This window comes from Schistocerca cancellata, chromosome 10 (assembly GCF_023864275.1).
Source record: "Schistocerca cancellata isolate TAMUIC-IGC-003103 chromosome 10, iqSchCanc2.1, whole genome shotgun sequence".
In the NCBI taxonomy this organism is placed as follows: Eukaryota; Metazoa; Arthropoda; class Insecta; order Orthoptera; family Acrididae; genus Schistocerca; species Schistocerca cancellata.
In genome coordinates this window covers 199,202,718-199,216,734 of record NC_064635.1, presented here as the reverse complement: position 1 = coordinate 199,216,734, position 14,017 = coordinate 199,202,718, and the positions used below count along the sequence as shown (strand labels likewise).

Genomic DNA, 14,017 nt, shown 5'->3' with positions numbered 1-14,017 from the left:
TAAAATTTTAATAACAGTTTTCTATTCGTATGTACATAATACTATTTCAAAAAAAACTGTAGAGAAAGAGAGCACAAGAAAAATAAATATTTCCAATTATTTCCCTACGGTTACTATAGAAAAATAGTTAAGAATATGTACCAAAAACTAGTCCAAACAAGGATCTACGATATTCAAGCACCATTGCGTTTAGCACAAAGATAATTTTCAAAGCTTTTAGATCGACTACAAGAAATGACATAGGCAGGTACCTCTTTGTTTCACTACATTTAAATCTTATACGAACAAGTTTGAAGCGAGATCCATCTACTTGCAGCTTGCGAATGATAAATGAGAAATCGAAGATTGTGAAATCAATAACTGTGTGTATTATCGGAATCTTGCTTACTGCACTGACTCACCAGAGCTGGTAATTACTTTCCTACTGTTCTACTGCTACAAGAATAAAGGTCAAAATAATTATTGACTGCAAATAGATAAATGGCTCCATCGTAGTTGAGATCGTGAAGTACGTATGTGGTCGATTATTGATTGCAGCGTGGGATAGTTTCTTTCGTCTTTAACGTAATCAAGTTATCGATGTCTGTTACATTACACTCACAAGATTTACAGTCCTTTACTTAGAATACACATATAGTGGAGTTATCCTTAAGTTTTGTTAATTGGTTTAATATTTAGAATCGAAATTTTCAACAAATGATGGATAAGAAAAGGGTAAGTATTTTGCTATGTTATTAATAGTTGTATTTTTTATCTATTTACCGAGATAATGAAGCAACCTTGGACCTGTCCACAGCAGAGTTACGTATTTTTCAACGGGAATCCGAAAGACAATGAAAAGAGGGATACTATTATGTGAAGGTTGTTACAGTCTGCAGTAAAACCTACTGCGGAAAGAAGCGGTAGATGTTTCAAACATAGAAATAAAAATTGTTCTCACAGCGCAACTATACCCTCGTTATTAATCAGTCGCATAATGGAACGGATACACATACTTCGTTTTGTGACAATAAACGATGAAAAACTCCGTATCAATATGTCCGTGCCTTTAAAGGTCCTCGAATGCTGTTAAAAACTTTGTCATACTAATGAATGCTCAGTAGAAATTAGACTTTTCGAAATTAAATTGTCAAATGAGGAGATAATTTCGTCACTTTTCTGCGAATGTCGTTGACAATTCATCATCATTATCAACAACAACAACGACAACAACAACAATAACAGAGACAACAATGTACGATCTCCTTCTGGTTTGTTGCAAAAGTACATTTCGTTCATTGTTGCTCTTCCTGTATTACGGTACCGACTCTACAGAAGTGACCAGGTTCGCTGCTGAACTATGATCTTCAGTAACATGATTTATTCACCTGTGTTACTTGAGATACCAATTTTTGGTGATACGTCATGACTTTGTCATTGAATGTTTACATGTTGAGCTACTGATGGTTTGTTACATCTTTGGTCTCTCCTTGTTACACCTGTAATCGATCGAAGAATCTGTACTTCCGTGCTTGTAAGGCGAATCGTATTTGACTACTTATACTGCCAGTTTTGCAAAATTTTAGCATCGTTTTCACCCTTAAATAATTGTTTAAGAACAGAAGTACACGTAAAAAGAGTTATGGAATAATAACCTTTGGGTCGCTTGAGTGGTGACTGCGTAGGAAAGGAAACAAAGAAGGTTGAGATTCTGAAATAAAGAAAGAACCGAATTGTTCGACATCAAGATACAAGCTTATTGCAAACGGTTATAAAATCTGTCTACAAACAACAAAGAGGGGTATTAGATAGTGTCAAGGGAAAGAAGAAAGGTAGGGTGGAATTCACGTGGCACGAGGAGATAAAGCTAAGATAAATAAATCAAGAAACCTAGAATGTGTGTATAACTAGAGTTGGATGCCAGCCTTTGCTCAGAAAATGATGTAACATTTGAATAATACAGACAATGACAAGAGCAAAATATATTAGCCTCCGACGAACAGCTAGATTACTATTCAAAATTACAGACAAAAGACAACGAGAATACTTTAGACCTGTTGGTAGAAAGTGATTGGAAACCAGTACAAAGATTTCATACACATAAAAGAGCTACAGTAGGCAGAGAAACACATTGAAAATCGAAAAGGTGCAGAAAATTTAGAACAAATATGGAAGTAATTGAATATGCATTTCATGAACTGTAAACTGTTTTACACCTATTTAAGAGAGATTGAACAAAAATAAAGTACCACGGGAGTATTGACTAGTCCTTATTGTAGCTATTTTTAGAAAACTAAATTGGAAAAATAGAAAGTTCCAAATGCGTTTCACTGCTGAACGCAGCCTTTAAGAAAAATTTAACAGATATTATGTAAAATAGCAGAAACAATTCTGATGTAAGAGAAAATTGGGCTCTGCGTATCGTACACAAAAATAACATATTTTGTCTTCGACAAATAATGGAAAAACATCGAGAATATCAAAGTGAAGCTCTTCTGTTTATAAATGTCCCTAAAGCGTTTAACAGTGCGCAGACGAGAAAAGTTATGAATAATTCTAGACAAAATGTCATGCCTTTATATTTAACAACTGTAATTAAAAGCGCGTTCAGTAACTAAGGCACAACCATTGTAGAAACCAAGGGTTAAAGGTGGAAACAGTCTTAGGCTGTGACAACGATATGGTAAGTTCTTACGTCATTGACGTGTTTCAGCAATGCATACAAAGAAATAGCATTCACATACACAAACCGTAGCATCATAAATGTTCGCTGATGTGTTCGCTGAGGATCAGGTAATAACATCTTACAGTGGGCGGCCGCAAGAAGAACCAATCATGAATTACAGCAGTAACAACATTACTAAATTTTTTTTGTGATACGTATTGAGGACGACTGCAAGGTTTACAACGTACCAAACGGCACAGAAAGTATGAGGACAGGAAAGTACATAGCGTCGTTATAAGACCAGCAGTTGCTTCAATATCTCGGTAGATAAGAAAGTTAAAGACCCCGTATCGCGATATAAACTGCTTCAGACTTGCTTACGGTTAACAACAGTATACTTTACATGCAGACACTTGTATATATAGATTAACGATGTTGACCGTATCAGTCGTTTATGTGGAAGTTAATAAATCTCAAGACAAAACTGCAGTAATTTCTGCTGATAAACCACTACTAGCAAAGCGATATATGTTGGAGTTATGCCGTTGAATCAGAGCCACGTAGCGATAACCCTTGCTACTGCAAGTTGCAAACAGCTTGAGTGTTGTGGCCTGATTCGCTATGTGGTGCATGGTGATGGCCGAAGGTGTTGGAGCATTGCCCAATGTGGTGCACAGAATTCATCAGCCTAGGAAAAGGAACATTAGTTTCTACAACTACAGCCCCACAGCAGGATCCTGAAGATGGTAGAATCAGGCTGCCCATAAGAGCCACCAGGTCCATCAACTTCTGGTGCTGTCTCGCTGGTATAGAATCAGAGGGGAAGGCCTGGGGAGTCGGTAAGTCCAGCTGCGACCTTCCAAGTCTGTGTAGTGGGAGCTGTCACGTTCAGTGGGATGGCCTGGAGTGTCCAGGACTAGTATCTGGATTGGGAGCTCTCCAGCCTGATGGGATGGCCCGTAGTGTCGTGTCCAGCGACGACCTTCTTGGGCTCGGCAGGCCCCACGACCAGCTCCTTGCGCCGCTTGAAGTGCATGTAGCCTCCTGCGCCAGCCATCCCCATACCAACCGCCATCAGCGTCCACTTGACGCCAGACATGATGCCCTGCATGCGGAACAACATGCGCAGTGTCGATACGTACTTCTCCTCCAGTGCGAGGCCCTACGGAAAAGGAAACACTTCATGAACACTGGGGACTGCTAACATGTAGTTATACAGGAAACGAAATAAATCTCTTTCACATAATAGAGACCAAAAGTCTTAAACGATTATGTTACCCACATACACCAGATTCAAATAAAAATTTATGTAGGAGGTTCACTTTCAGAAGCCTCAATTTTTCCATTTCACAAGATAGACAAATAAAAAAGTTAACACTTCTGCCGTTTATCAAACTCTCATTAACACAGCAACAGAAAAGACTATGTTTTGAACGGGTCTGTGATTGGTAAGTATGGAAAGCTGATGAATGGCATCGCATGGTGTTCAACCGTGAATCGCTTTTCTGCACTACCGTGGATGACCACTGGACGACTGTTGGGGAGTATGGCAGCAGGTTGATGAGAAGTCCTATTGTTGCAATGTTTTGAAGAGACACAGCGGTTTTGCTCCTGGCGCCGTGATGTGAGGAGCGTTGGGTATGACCTCCAGTCGCAGCTCGCAGAGATTAAGGGAACTCTGATGGCATAATGGTACATCGTGGACACCCTGCGCCCAGCGTGTTACATCTGATGCTACAGTGTTATGGTGACATTTCTCAACGGGGCCTTGGTCATCTACATATGAAACGTGAACCGTGATTTATTTTCAAAGAATATTCTTAAGAATTTATTTTATTTACTAGCGATTCATCAAGAACATTAACACATTTAATCATACTATGAAAGCATGGAAGTAGTTGCCAGGAAGTAACTGATGAAATCATAACAAAATTCCTTTTAACAAATGGTAATTTTATTCACTTTAATAGTGCCTAAAGGCATTTTTTAAAAGAAACAGATTTAAAATTATAATCAGAAAGCACCCTCTATGTATCAAAGTTACAATTTATTCAGAGGCAGAAAGAAACAAGTTTTGACTGTATGAGCTTTCGGGCAGAGAACCTTGCCGCTCCCTTTTGACACGGCCGTAGTTAGGACCGCTCACAACAGCCTCTGAAAGACTACACTGGTGCAAATCTGCAACACACCAGGTAACTTTAAACTAAGAGTTTAACAATTTACACAAGCACACAAACTATGCACCCCCCGTAGGAGGAATGTAAATGGTACAAAACACTAACAATTAAAATATTAACCTTGCCACAGGAGGCGCAACTTGATTTTAACTTTTAAGAAAAGTCGTACGGTGAAAGGGTGGCTGCAGCTTTACACGCTTTTCACAACGTCAGCGTCATGATTCCATGGCTGCTGCAAAACATTTCCTCAGAAAAACGATAGTGAGCCATGGCTTGATCATGCTATGCGTTGGATTCAACCTTGGTTGCTATTCTGTGTTTAGTCTCCCGCGGTTATCGCTATTGTGCTGTTATCCTCTCTTTCCATGGGTGGCGACAGCAGTGTGGACTATCTTTGGCCTGGCGCTTATAGTTTCAGGCTGGGCTGTGTGTGGGCAGTTCGTCGGTTGGCGTGGAGCAGCGAGGAAATCTCTGCGGTACATAGTTTGGCCGGGCCCGCTGGCGGCCTCTACGCGGTGTCGGGGTGTGTGGTGCTGTTCCCATTGCTACGAGGTTCGTGGCTCACCGATCCTGCATATGAAAGTTGAGTTTTGACTTAATCTACCAGCAAGTCACCACTGTTCACATTGTGTTGTTTGGAGTTCGTTGTCGGCTGTTGGGATATTTCCGCGAGCAAGAACGAGTGTTTTCAAGTTGGCAAATTTTAGTCACCCTCCGGTGGAGTTTATCTGTATTTGAGTTGAAGTGCACCAGCGGAATCTTCTGCCTTGTGACCGTTAACATTCTGGTTACCTGCCCTGGCCGTTAACGTAAATTCAGGCAGTGTATTTTCCTCACCGTGTTGTCGCTGTCCAGCACAGTGTGCAGTTTGACAGCTCAATGTATAATTGGTTGTGGGCGCCAATACCTTATATGTTGTTCCTGTTGTGTGCTGGTTGGGTGAAGCTGAGGTTATCTTGTCGGTTGGTCCATTGACTGTCTGTCGGTTGGGTTGTCGCCATATCGACAATGGTTGGGCCGACTGGCTGTCTCACCTAAGCTAGCGTTAGTGTGTGAATTCCAGGCCGACCCTCGGAACTTCTGTGCGCCCTTGGATGTAGTGCCTTTTCTTTTTTGTTCTCGTTGTCTGTACTTGTATGGCTTCTAGCCGATTTTTAGATTAAGGTTGTTTTGCCCTTAAGGCGTCAGATGGTTTCGGCCTTCAGCCTAATTTAAGAACTGTTTTACGTAAAGCCTTTGGCATTTTTAAAATTAATGTTATTGAGTTGTGCCTTCAGCCGATTTTGAATTTGTTTGCTCTTGAAGTGTCAGATTCTTTGGGCCTTCAGCCTAATTAAGGAACTGTCTTAAGATAAGGCTTTGGCTTTTAAATTTCTGATTTTGGATGAGCTTTAAGTTATTGGCTTTCAACCGTTTTTAAACTAAAGTGGTCTTGCCCTTAAGGCATGAGATTGTACGGCGCATTGAGCCGGTAATTAAGTTCCAAAACTAAAGCTGTATTTCTTTTTAATTCTTGGCTCTTGATCAAATAAAAGCTTGTATCCAGAATGAGATTATCACTCTGCAGCGGAGTGTCCGCTTATATAAGACTTTCTGGCAGATTAAAACTGTGTGCCGGACCGAGACTCGAAATCGGGACCTTTGCCTTTCGCGGGCAAGTGCTCTGCCAACTGAGCTACCCAAGCACGACTCACGCCCCGTCCTCACAGCTTTACTTCCGCCAGTAACTCGTCTCCTACCTTCCTTTCTTTCAGGAGTGTTAGTTCTGCAAGGTTCACAGGAGAGCTTCTGTAAAGTTTGGAACGTAGGAGACGAGATACTGGCGGAAGTAAAGCTGTGAGGACGGGGCGTGAGTCGTGCTTGGGTAGCTCAGTTGGTAGAGCACTTGCCCGCGAAAGGCAAAGGTCCCGAGTACGAGTCTCGGTCCGGCACACAGTTTTAATCTGCCAGAAAGTTTCATATCCGCGCACACTCCGCTGCAGAGTGATAATCTCATTCTGGAAACACCCCCAGGCTGCGGCAGAGCCATGTCTTCGCAATATTCTTTCTTTCAGGAGTGCTAGTTCTGCGAGGTTCGCAGGAGAGCTTCTGTAAAGTTTGGAAGGTAGGAGACGAGGTACTGGCAGAAGTGAAGCTGTGAGGACGGGACGTGAGTCGTGCTTGGGTTGCTCAGTTGGCAGAGCACTTGCCCGCGAAAGGCAAAGGTCCCGAGTTCGAGTCTCGGTACGGCACATAGTTTTAATCTCCCAGAAAGTGTCGCAAATCTTGTATGTTCGAGTGTAACTGTCAGCCGCTTATTTTGGCCCCTTTCCACAACTTAAACTACCTGACCTGTCGTGCGGGTTTAGCGGGGCATTTCAGATAGTTCCATCTCGACTCTTGCTTAATTAACAAGTGCGAGGGGCGTTCTATAAGTAATGCAACACATTTTTTCGGCCAATTTTGGTTGAAAATATGCAGTGTTTATGGGGGACACCATGAAAAATTTCTCGGCTGAACCGCTGCAGTTTCATAAATTTCCGACAGGTGGCAGCACTATACATAATTTTCAAGACTGTATTGGAGGTGCGTTCCAAATAGAGAGCTGTCATTGAGTTTCTTTTGGCTGAAAACAAGAGAATCTCAGATATTCATAAGAGCTCGCAGGATGTCTACGGAGACCTGGCAGTGAACAAAAGCAGGTGAGTCGTTGGCGAGGCGTCAGTCGTAATCACAACGAAGTCGCGCATGCCTGTGCCTGCCCGTTGCAACAGCTGTTACTCCTGCAATGGTGGAACGTGTGGACACTCTCAGTCGAGGTGATCGACAGGTCACAACCGAACACTTCGCTGCACGACTGGAGGTCTCTGTTGATAGTCGTGACACACTCATCCTCCAGATGGGGTACTCAAAGGTGGGAGCCACTGGGTTCCTCGCTGCCTAATAGAAAACCATAACGAGCAACGAAGAACCATCTTATCAGAACTGCTTGCGCGTTACGATGCTGATGGCGGTAATTTTTAGTCGAACAATCGTCACACTGACGATAGAACATGGGACAATCACTCAGAACGTGAAATGAAAAGTGCACCACAGCGCCATATAAAACATTCTCGGTATTCTTGTCGTGTCAGTTCTAGATAAAATCTCGAGCTTTCGACGATTACCTCCATCGTCATCGTCAGGAGCTGTCTTCACTGCTGCTGCGGTAGCCTTTATATAGCCCGAAGACGGCTTCTGATTGGTCGGCTTATGATTGGTCGGCGATTACGTGCTGCTGTCTCAGACGGTGACACTGTGTGCGCCGGTGGCGCCACCGCTTCCGTTTGAACGTAAACCTTGGAAGGAACGTCTCTGCCGCTTCTCTGCACCAAGCGCAAGTTTCCACGCACAGCTCAGATGGTATCCGCTATAGCGGTTAAAGTTCTTTTGGCTCATTCTTATTTCAACAGCCTCCATAATAACAGAATCCCAGTACGTGGAGGCATGGGAAAGAATTTTAGTTTCATCGAACAACGTTTTATGTTTGTTCGTGAGGCTGTGCTCCGCAATTGCCGATTTCTCCAGTTCTCTATTTTTAATATGGCGTTGGTGTTCTGGACAGCGGTTGGACACGGTACGAATCGTCTGACCTATATAATTGCTTCCACACTCACAGGGTATATTATAAACTCCAAGGACCCTGAGGCCGAGATTGTCCTTAACAGGGCGCATCATCTCCTTAATTTTCTTAGGAGGACGAAAAATCGGTCTTATACCACGTCTACGCAGGATTCTTCCTATTTTGCTGGAAATCGCGCCACAAAAAGGAAGAACCGCAATCGGTGTTCCATCCTGTGAGGTTGCAGCATTTTCACGTTTCCTTCTTTTGGAGAACGCTGCCTTTATATCGCGTGCACCATAGCCATTCTTTCGGAAAACGTTCTTCAGATGGTTAATCTCGGACCTTAAGTGGTCCTCGTCAGAAACAGTTTTGGCTCTATATACCAACGTGTTCAAAACGTCTCTCTTCTGAGCAGGATGATGGAAACTCTGTGCATTCAGGTATAAATCGGCATGCGTCGGCTTACGGTATACATAGTGGCCAAGACGCCCGTTCGCCTGTCGTTGTACTAAAACGTCTAAGAAAGGCAGTCTGCCTTCCTTCTCTATCTCGACAGTGAACTGGATGTTCGAAGGTATGCTGTTAATGTGTTCCAGGAATTGTTCGGGAGTTTCTGCGCCGTGTGGCCAGATCATAAATGTATCGTCAACGTAACGATAAAATCAGGATGGACGGAGGGGAGCCGAATTTAATGCACGTTCTTCAAAATTCTCCATAAAAAAGTTAGTTAGTGATAGAGACAACGGAGAGCCCATCGCCATACCGTCTGTCATTTCATAAAATTTATTACCATACAAGAAGTAGGTGGTCGTCATCACGTGCCGGAACAACTTTATAGTTTCAGGAGGAAAAAGATCCGCCAATGTTTTCAAAGTGTTATCCATAGGAACTTTTGTGAACAGCGATACCACATCCAGGCTGACTAAAATGTCATTTGGACCAACTCTAATCTCTTTGATTTTCTCAATGAACATCCGGGAGTTTTTGATGTGATGTTCACACCGGCCGACTATAGGAGTCATCAACTTTGTTAGGTATTTGGCCAGCTTATAAGTAGGCGAACCAATTGCACTGACAAGATCCACAAGGATAATGTTCCCATGAGACCTATGAGACCTATGAGAATGTTTTATATACAAGTGCCGTCGCGAAAAACTTCGTTCCCATACCACAGCACCAGTTATCCGAAGGAAAATTTGAAAGCAGTACCTTGGCGACAGTCTTCTGGGACTATGGACGGGTTATTCTGTCTGATGTCCTCCTTCATGGTGTAACGATCAACTCTGAAGAGTACTGCGTTGCCCTCAGGAAATTGAAGAAAAGACTCGGCATGTTCGATGCCACATGTAAACGAGCTGCTTCTTCTCGGTGACAAGGTCTCACTCAAGTCTGTGCATCCGAAAGGAGCCTAAAAAACTTCACTGGGCTGCTGTTCCTCATACATCGCACAACCCGGATCTCTTGGTTTCTGACTTCTATCTCTTTGACCCAATTAAGGGGGCACTGCCTGGGAAGCAGTAAGGGGATGATGGGGAAATCACTGAAGCAGCGAGAAGTTAGCATAAAGCCGCTGCTATGAACAGAGATTATGCTGAAAAACGGGGCTTTGTAGGCAAAAGAATATGGTGTATTGGAATCTTGAATAAAACCAACCTACTTCCAGAAAAAAAGTGTTGCTTTACTTATTGAAAACCCTTGTATTTATTACGGTTCGTGCCGCTGTACAATTTCGGTCATACAGGCCGTTCTGAATTACTGTCTGCAGAAGGACACGTCAGAAATACGGAATATTTACGTTTGGATGACTAACAAAAGTATTTTAAGCAGGACAGCCTAAAAATTCCTACTTACAGGTATCGATAAAACATCGCAAAACAGGGCGATTTAAAAATATGGGAAAACATTGAAACTGACCAACATTCTAAATTCAGAAAAGTTCTCCAGTTTAAATACCTTTGATCACGTTTCAACAGTAAAAATATCATAACAATGGATACAAATGAAAGAACAGCTTCAGGGTCAAGATGTCTGTACTCACTAAGCAACCCACTCAAAAGTAAAACTTTGTCAATCACCACAAAGATGAAGATATACAACACTATTATCTGCCCCCTGGTACTATACAGTTCAGAAATCTGGATGCGTACAAAGAATGAAAGAGAAAAACTGAATGTTTTCGAAAGAAAAGTAATGAGAAAAATCTGGGGAACTGTGTTGGAGAATGGCGCATGGAGAATTCGAAAGAAGAATGAAATTTATCAGTTAATGAAGCAACCCACTATCATCCAGAAATTAAAAAGTAGGAGACGGCAATGGGCTGGACATGTGGCCAGAATGGAAAACAACAGAATCACCAAGAAAGCATTTGAAGGAACTCTCAAGGCAACACGACCATTGGCCCGACCTCGTACAATGGGGAGAGATGACGTAGAGAAGGACATCGCAGCATTAGGAACTTCCGCAGGGTGGAGAGAGGCTGCGGGAGATAGAAGGCGGTGGAAGCAGATCGTTGATGCAGCGCGTGGTCTACAGCGCCTGTGATCGCTGAGAAGATAGATAGATAGATAGATAGATTCGACTGTTTATTACAGACAAACTGGACAAGATAGAAACGTACTGCGCATGTCACTGGACGGAAGAAGGTCCAAAATTTTGACTCAGCTGCGTTGCTGTTTGTCTGTAGTAACTTTGTGACTACACCACAAGAGAAATCATTTCGCGTGTCGGAATTTGCGCGAAGTCAATCCACTGTTCAAGTGCAAAGTGCATTCCGCTGTCGATTTAGAAAGAAGCCGACTTTGCACAAGCATATTAACGACTGGCATAAAAAATTCTTGGAAGTTTGTTGTATGTATAAAATGAAGAGCACTTGTGAGCTACCTACATCTGATGAAAATGTCGAGCATATCCGATATGAGTTCACATGCAGCCCTCGGAAGTCTACAAAACGGGCAGGACAGGAACTTCGACTTCCTCAAACGACGGTGTGGCGTGTTCTGAAACGACGGCTGCCTGTGAGGTCTTACAAGATGCAGCTACTGGTGCAATTGCGTTCTGGCGACCATAACAGAAGGAATGAAGTTTGCATTTCGTTCTCCAGGATATGGCAAAGGACACTTTTCTCGAACGAGTCGTCGTTTCGGACGAATCGACGTTTCATCGATCGGGTAAAGTAAACCGCCATAACGCAAAAATTAGAGGGTCGCAACATCCTGGCATCGTCGTCGAACAAGAAAGAGACTCACAGAAACTGGTTTACGGCCTTCCTTTTCTTCGGAGGGAATTTTGACAGGAATGTCATACCTAGACATCCTGCGAAACTGCTTCTGTCCTCATATTCACGACGATTCCAAAGATTTCATTTTCATGCATGCACCGTCATGCCTCACTTTCACATTCAGGTACAGCTACAAGGATACTCTGCAAAGCACATATAAGTGCCTGGCAGAGGGTTCATCGAACCTCCTTCACAATTCTCTATTATTCCAAACTCGTATAGCTCGCGGAAAGAATGAACACCTATATCTATCTTCCAGTACGAGCTCTGATTTCCCTTATTTTATCTAGGTGATCGTTCCTCCCTATGTAGTTCGGCGTCAACAAACTATTTTCGCATTCGGAGGAGAAAGTTGGTGATTTGAATTTCGTGTGAAGATTCCGTCGCAACGAAAAACGTCTTTCTTTTAATAATTCCCAAACCAAATCCTGTATTATTTCTCTGACACTCTCTCCCATATTTAGCGACAATACAAAACGTGCTGCCGTTCCTTGATCTTCTTCGATGTACTCCGTCAGTCATACGTGGTAAGGATCCCACACCGCGCAGCAGTATTCTAAAAGAGGACGGACAAACGTAGTGTAGGCAGTCTCCTTAGTAGATCTGTTACATTTTCTAAGTGCCCTGCCTATAAAACGCAGTCTTTGGTTAGCCTTTCCCACAACATTTTCTGTGTGTTCCTTCCAGTTTAAGTTGTTCGTAATTGTAATACAAAGGTATTTAGTTCAATTTACGGCTTTTTGATTAGACTGATTTATCGTGTAACCGAAGTTTAACCTGTTCCTTTTACCACTCATGTAGATGACTTCACACTTTTCGTTATTTAGGGTCAAATGCCACTTTTCGTACCATTCAGATATCTTTTCTAAATCGTTTTGCAGTTTGTTTTGGTCCTTTGATGACTTTATTAGTCGATTAACGACAGCGTCATCTGTAAACAACCGAAGACGGCTGCTGAGATTGTCTCTCAAATCGTTAATATAGACAAGGAACAGCAAAGAGCCTATAACACTACCTTGGCGAACGCCAGAAATCACTTCTGTTTTATTCGATGACTTTCCGTCAGTTACTACGAACTGTGACCTCTCTGTGAAATCACAAATTCAGTCACATAACTGAGACGAGATTCCATAAGTATGCAATTCCACTACGAGCCGCTTGTGTGGTACAGTGTCAAAAGCCTTCGGGAAATCCAGAAGTAAGGAATCGATCTGAAATCCCTTGTCAATAGCACTCAGCACTTCTTGTGAATAAAGAGCTAGTTGTGTTTCACAGGAACGATGTTTTCTAAATCCATGTTGACTGTGTGTTAACAGACCGTTTTCTTCGAGGTAATTCATAATGTTCGAACACAATATATATTCTAAAATCCTGCTGCATATCGACGTTAACGATATGGGCCTGTAATATAGTGGATTACTCCTACTACCCTTCTTGAGTATTGCTGTGACCTGTGCAACTTTCCAGTCTTTGGGTACGGATCTTTCTTCGACATAACCGTTGAATATGATTGTTTAGTATGGAGCTAATGCATCAGCATACTCCGAAAGGAAGCTAATTGTTATACAGCCTGTACCAGAAGACTTGCTTTTATTAAGTGATTTAAGTTGCTTGACTACTTCGAGGATATTTACTTCTACGTTACTCATGTTGGTAGCTGTTCTCGATTCGTCAGTTACTACGAACTGTGACCTCTCTGATAGAAAATCACAGATCCAGTCACATAACTGAGACGATATTCCATAAGCAAGCAGTTTCACTACGAGCCGCTTCGTCTTCTTTTGTGAAGGTATTTCGGAAGGCTGTGTTTAGTAACCTTAGCAACACCATCCCACAACGTTGGATTGGAAGTGTGGACTTTGTTAATTGTTTTTGGCCTCTCAGGTTACCTGGCCTCACACCTTGCGATTTTTTTCTGAGGGGATATATAAAAGGCAGAGTCTTTATACCATCTGTGGCAGCTACTCATCAAGTTCTGAGAAATCCAACTGTCAAAGCTGTCGATTCCGTGAACAGAGACCTATTGATTCGTGTGGAGAATGAAACGGACTATTGTTTCGATGTTTCTCGAGCAACACAATGTTTCTCGAGCAACACATGGTCCTCATGTTGAGTGAATGGTAACGTCTCTGTGCGAACATAAAATTTTTTTGAACTTCATCCATCCAGTGACATACACAATGTCTTTCTGTCTTTCAAAATTTGTCTGAAATGTGCTCTTCCTTTTTGAATATGGCCAAACTTGCATGTGGTTTCGGAAACGCTTTATTTCCATGCCAGAGCTCATTTTCTACTACTCTTCATAATGACACCAATCAACCACACAAAAAGAGAAC

The 14,017-nt window shown here is 42.4% G+C and overlaps 1 protein-coding gene across 1 annotated transcript in view; it reads right to left on the bottom strand.

Annotated features, from left to right (window-relative positions):
• Positions 1 to 1,245: 1,245 nt before the first annotated feature.
• LOC126106741 (sensory neuron membrane protein 1-like) overlaps positions 1,246 to 14,017 on the bottom strand; it is a 296,120-nt gene continuing 283,348 nt past the window's right edge. The window contains exon 10 of the mRNA XM_049913116.1: positions 1,246 to 3,806. Coding sequence (XP_049769073.1) covers positions 3,561 to 3,806 — 246 coding nt within the window. The 3' untranslated portion in view covers positions 1,246 to 3,560. The remainder of the gene's footprint in view (positions 3,807 to 14,017) is intronic.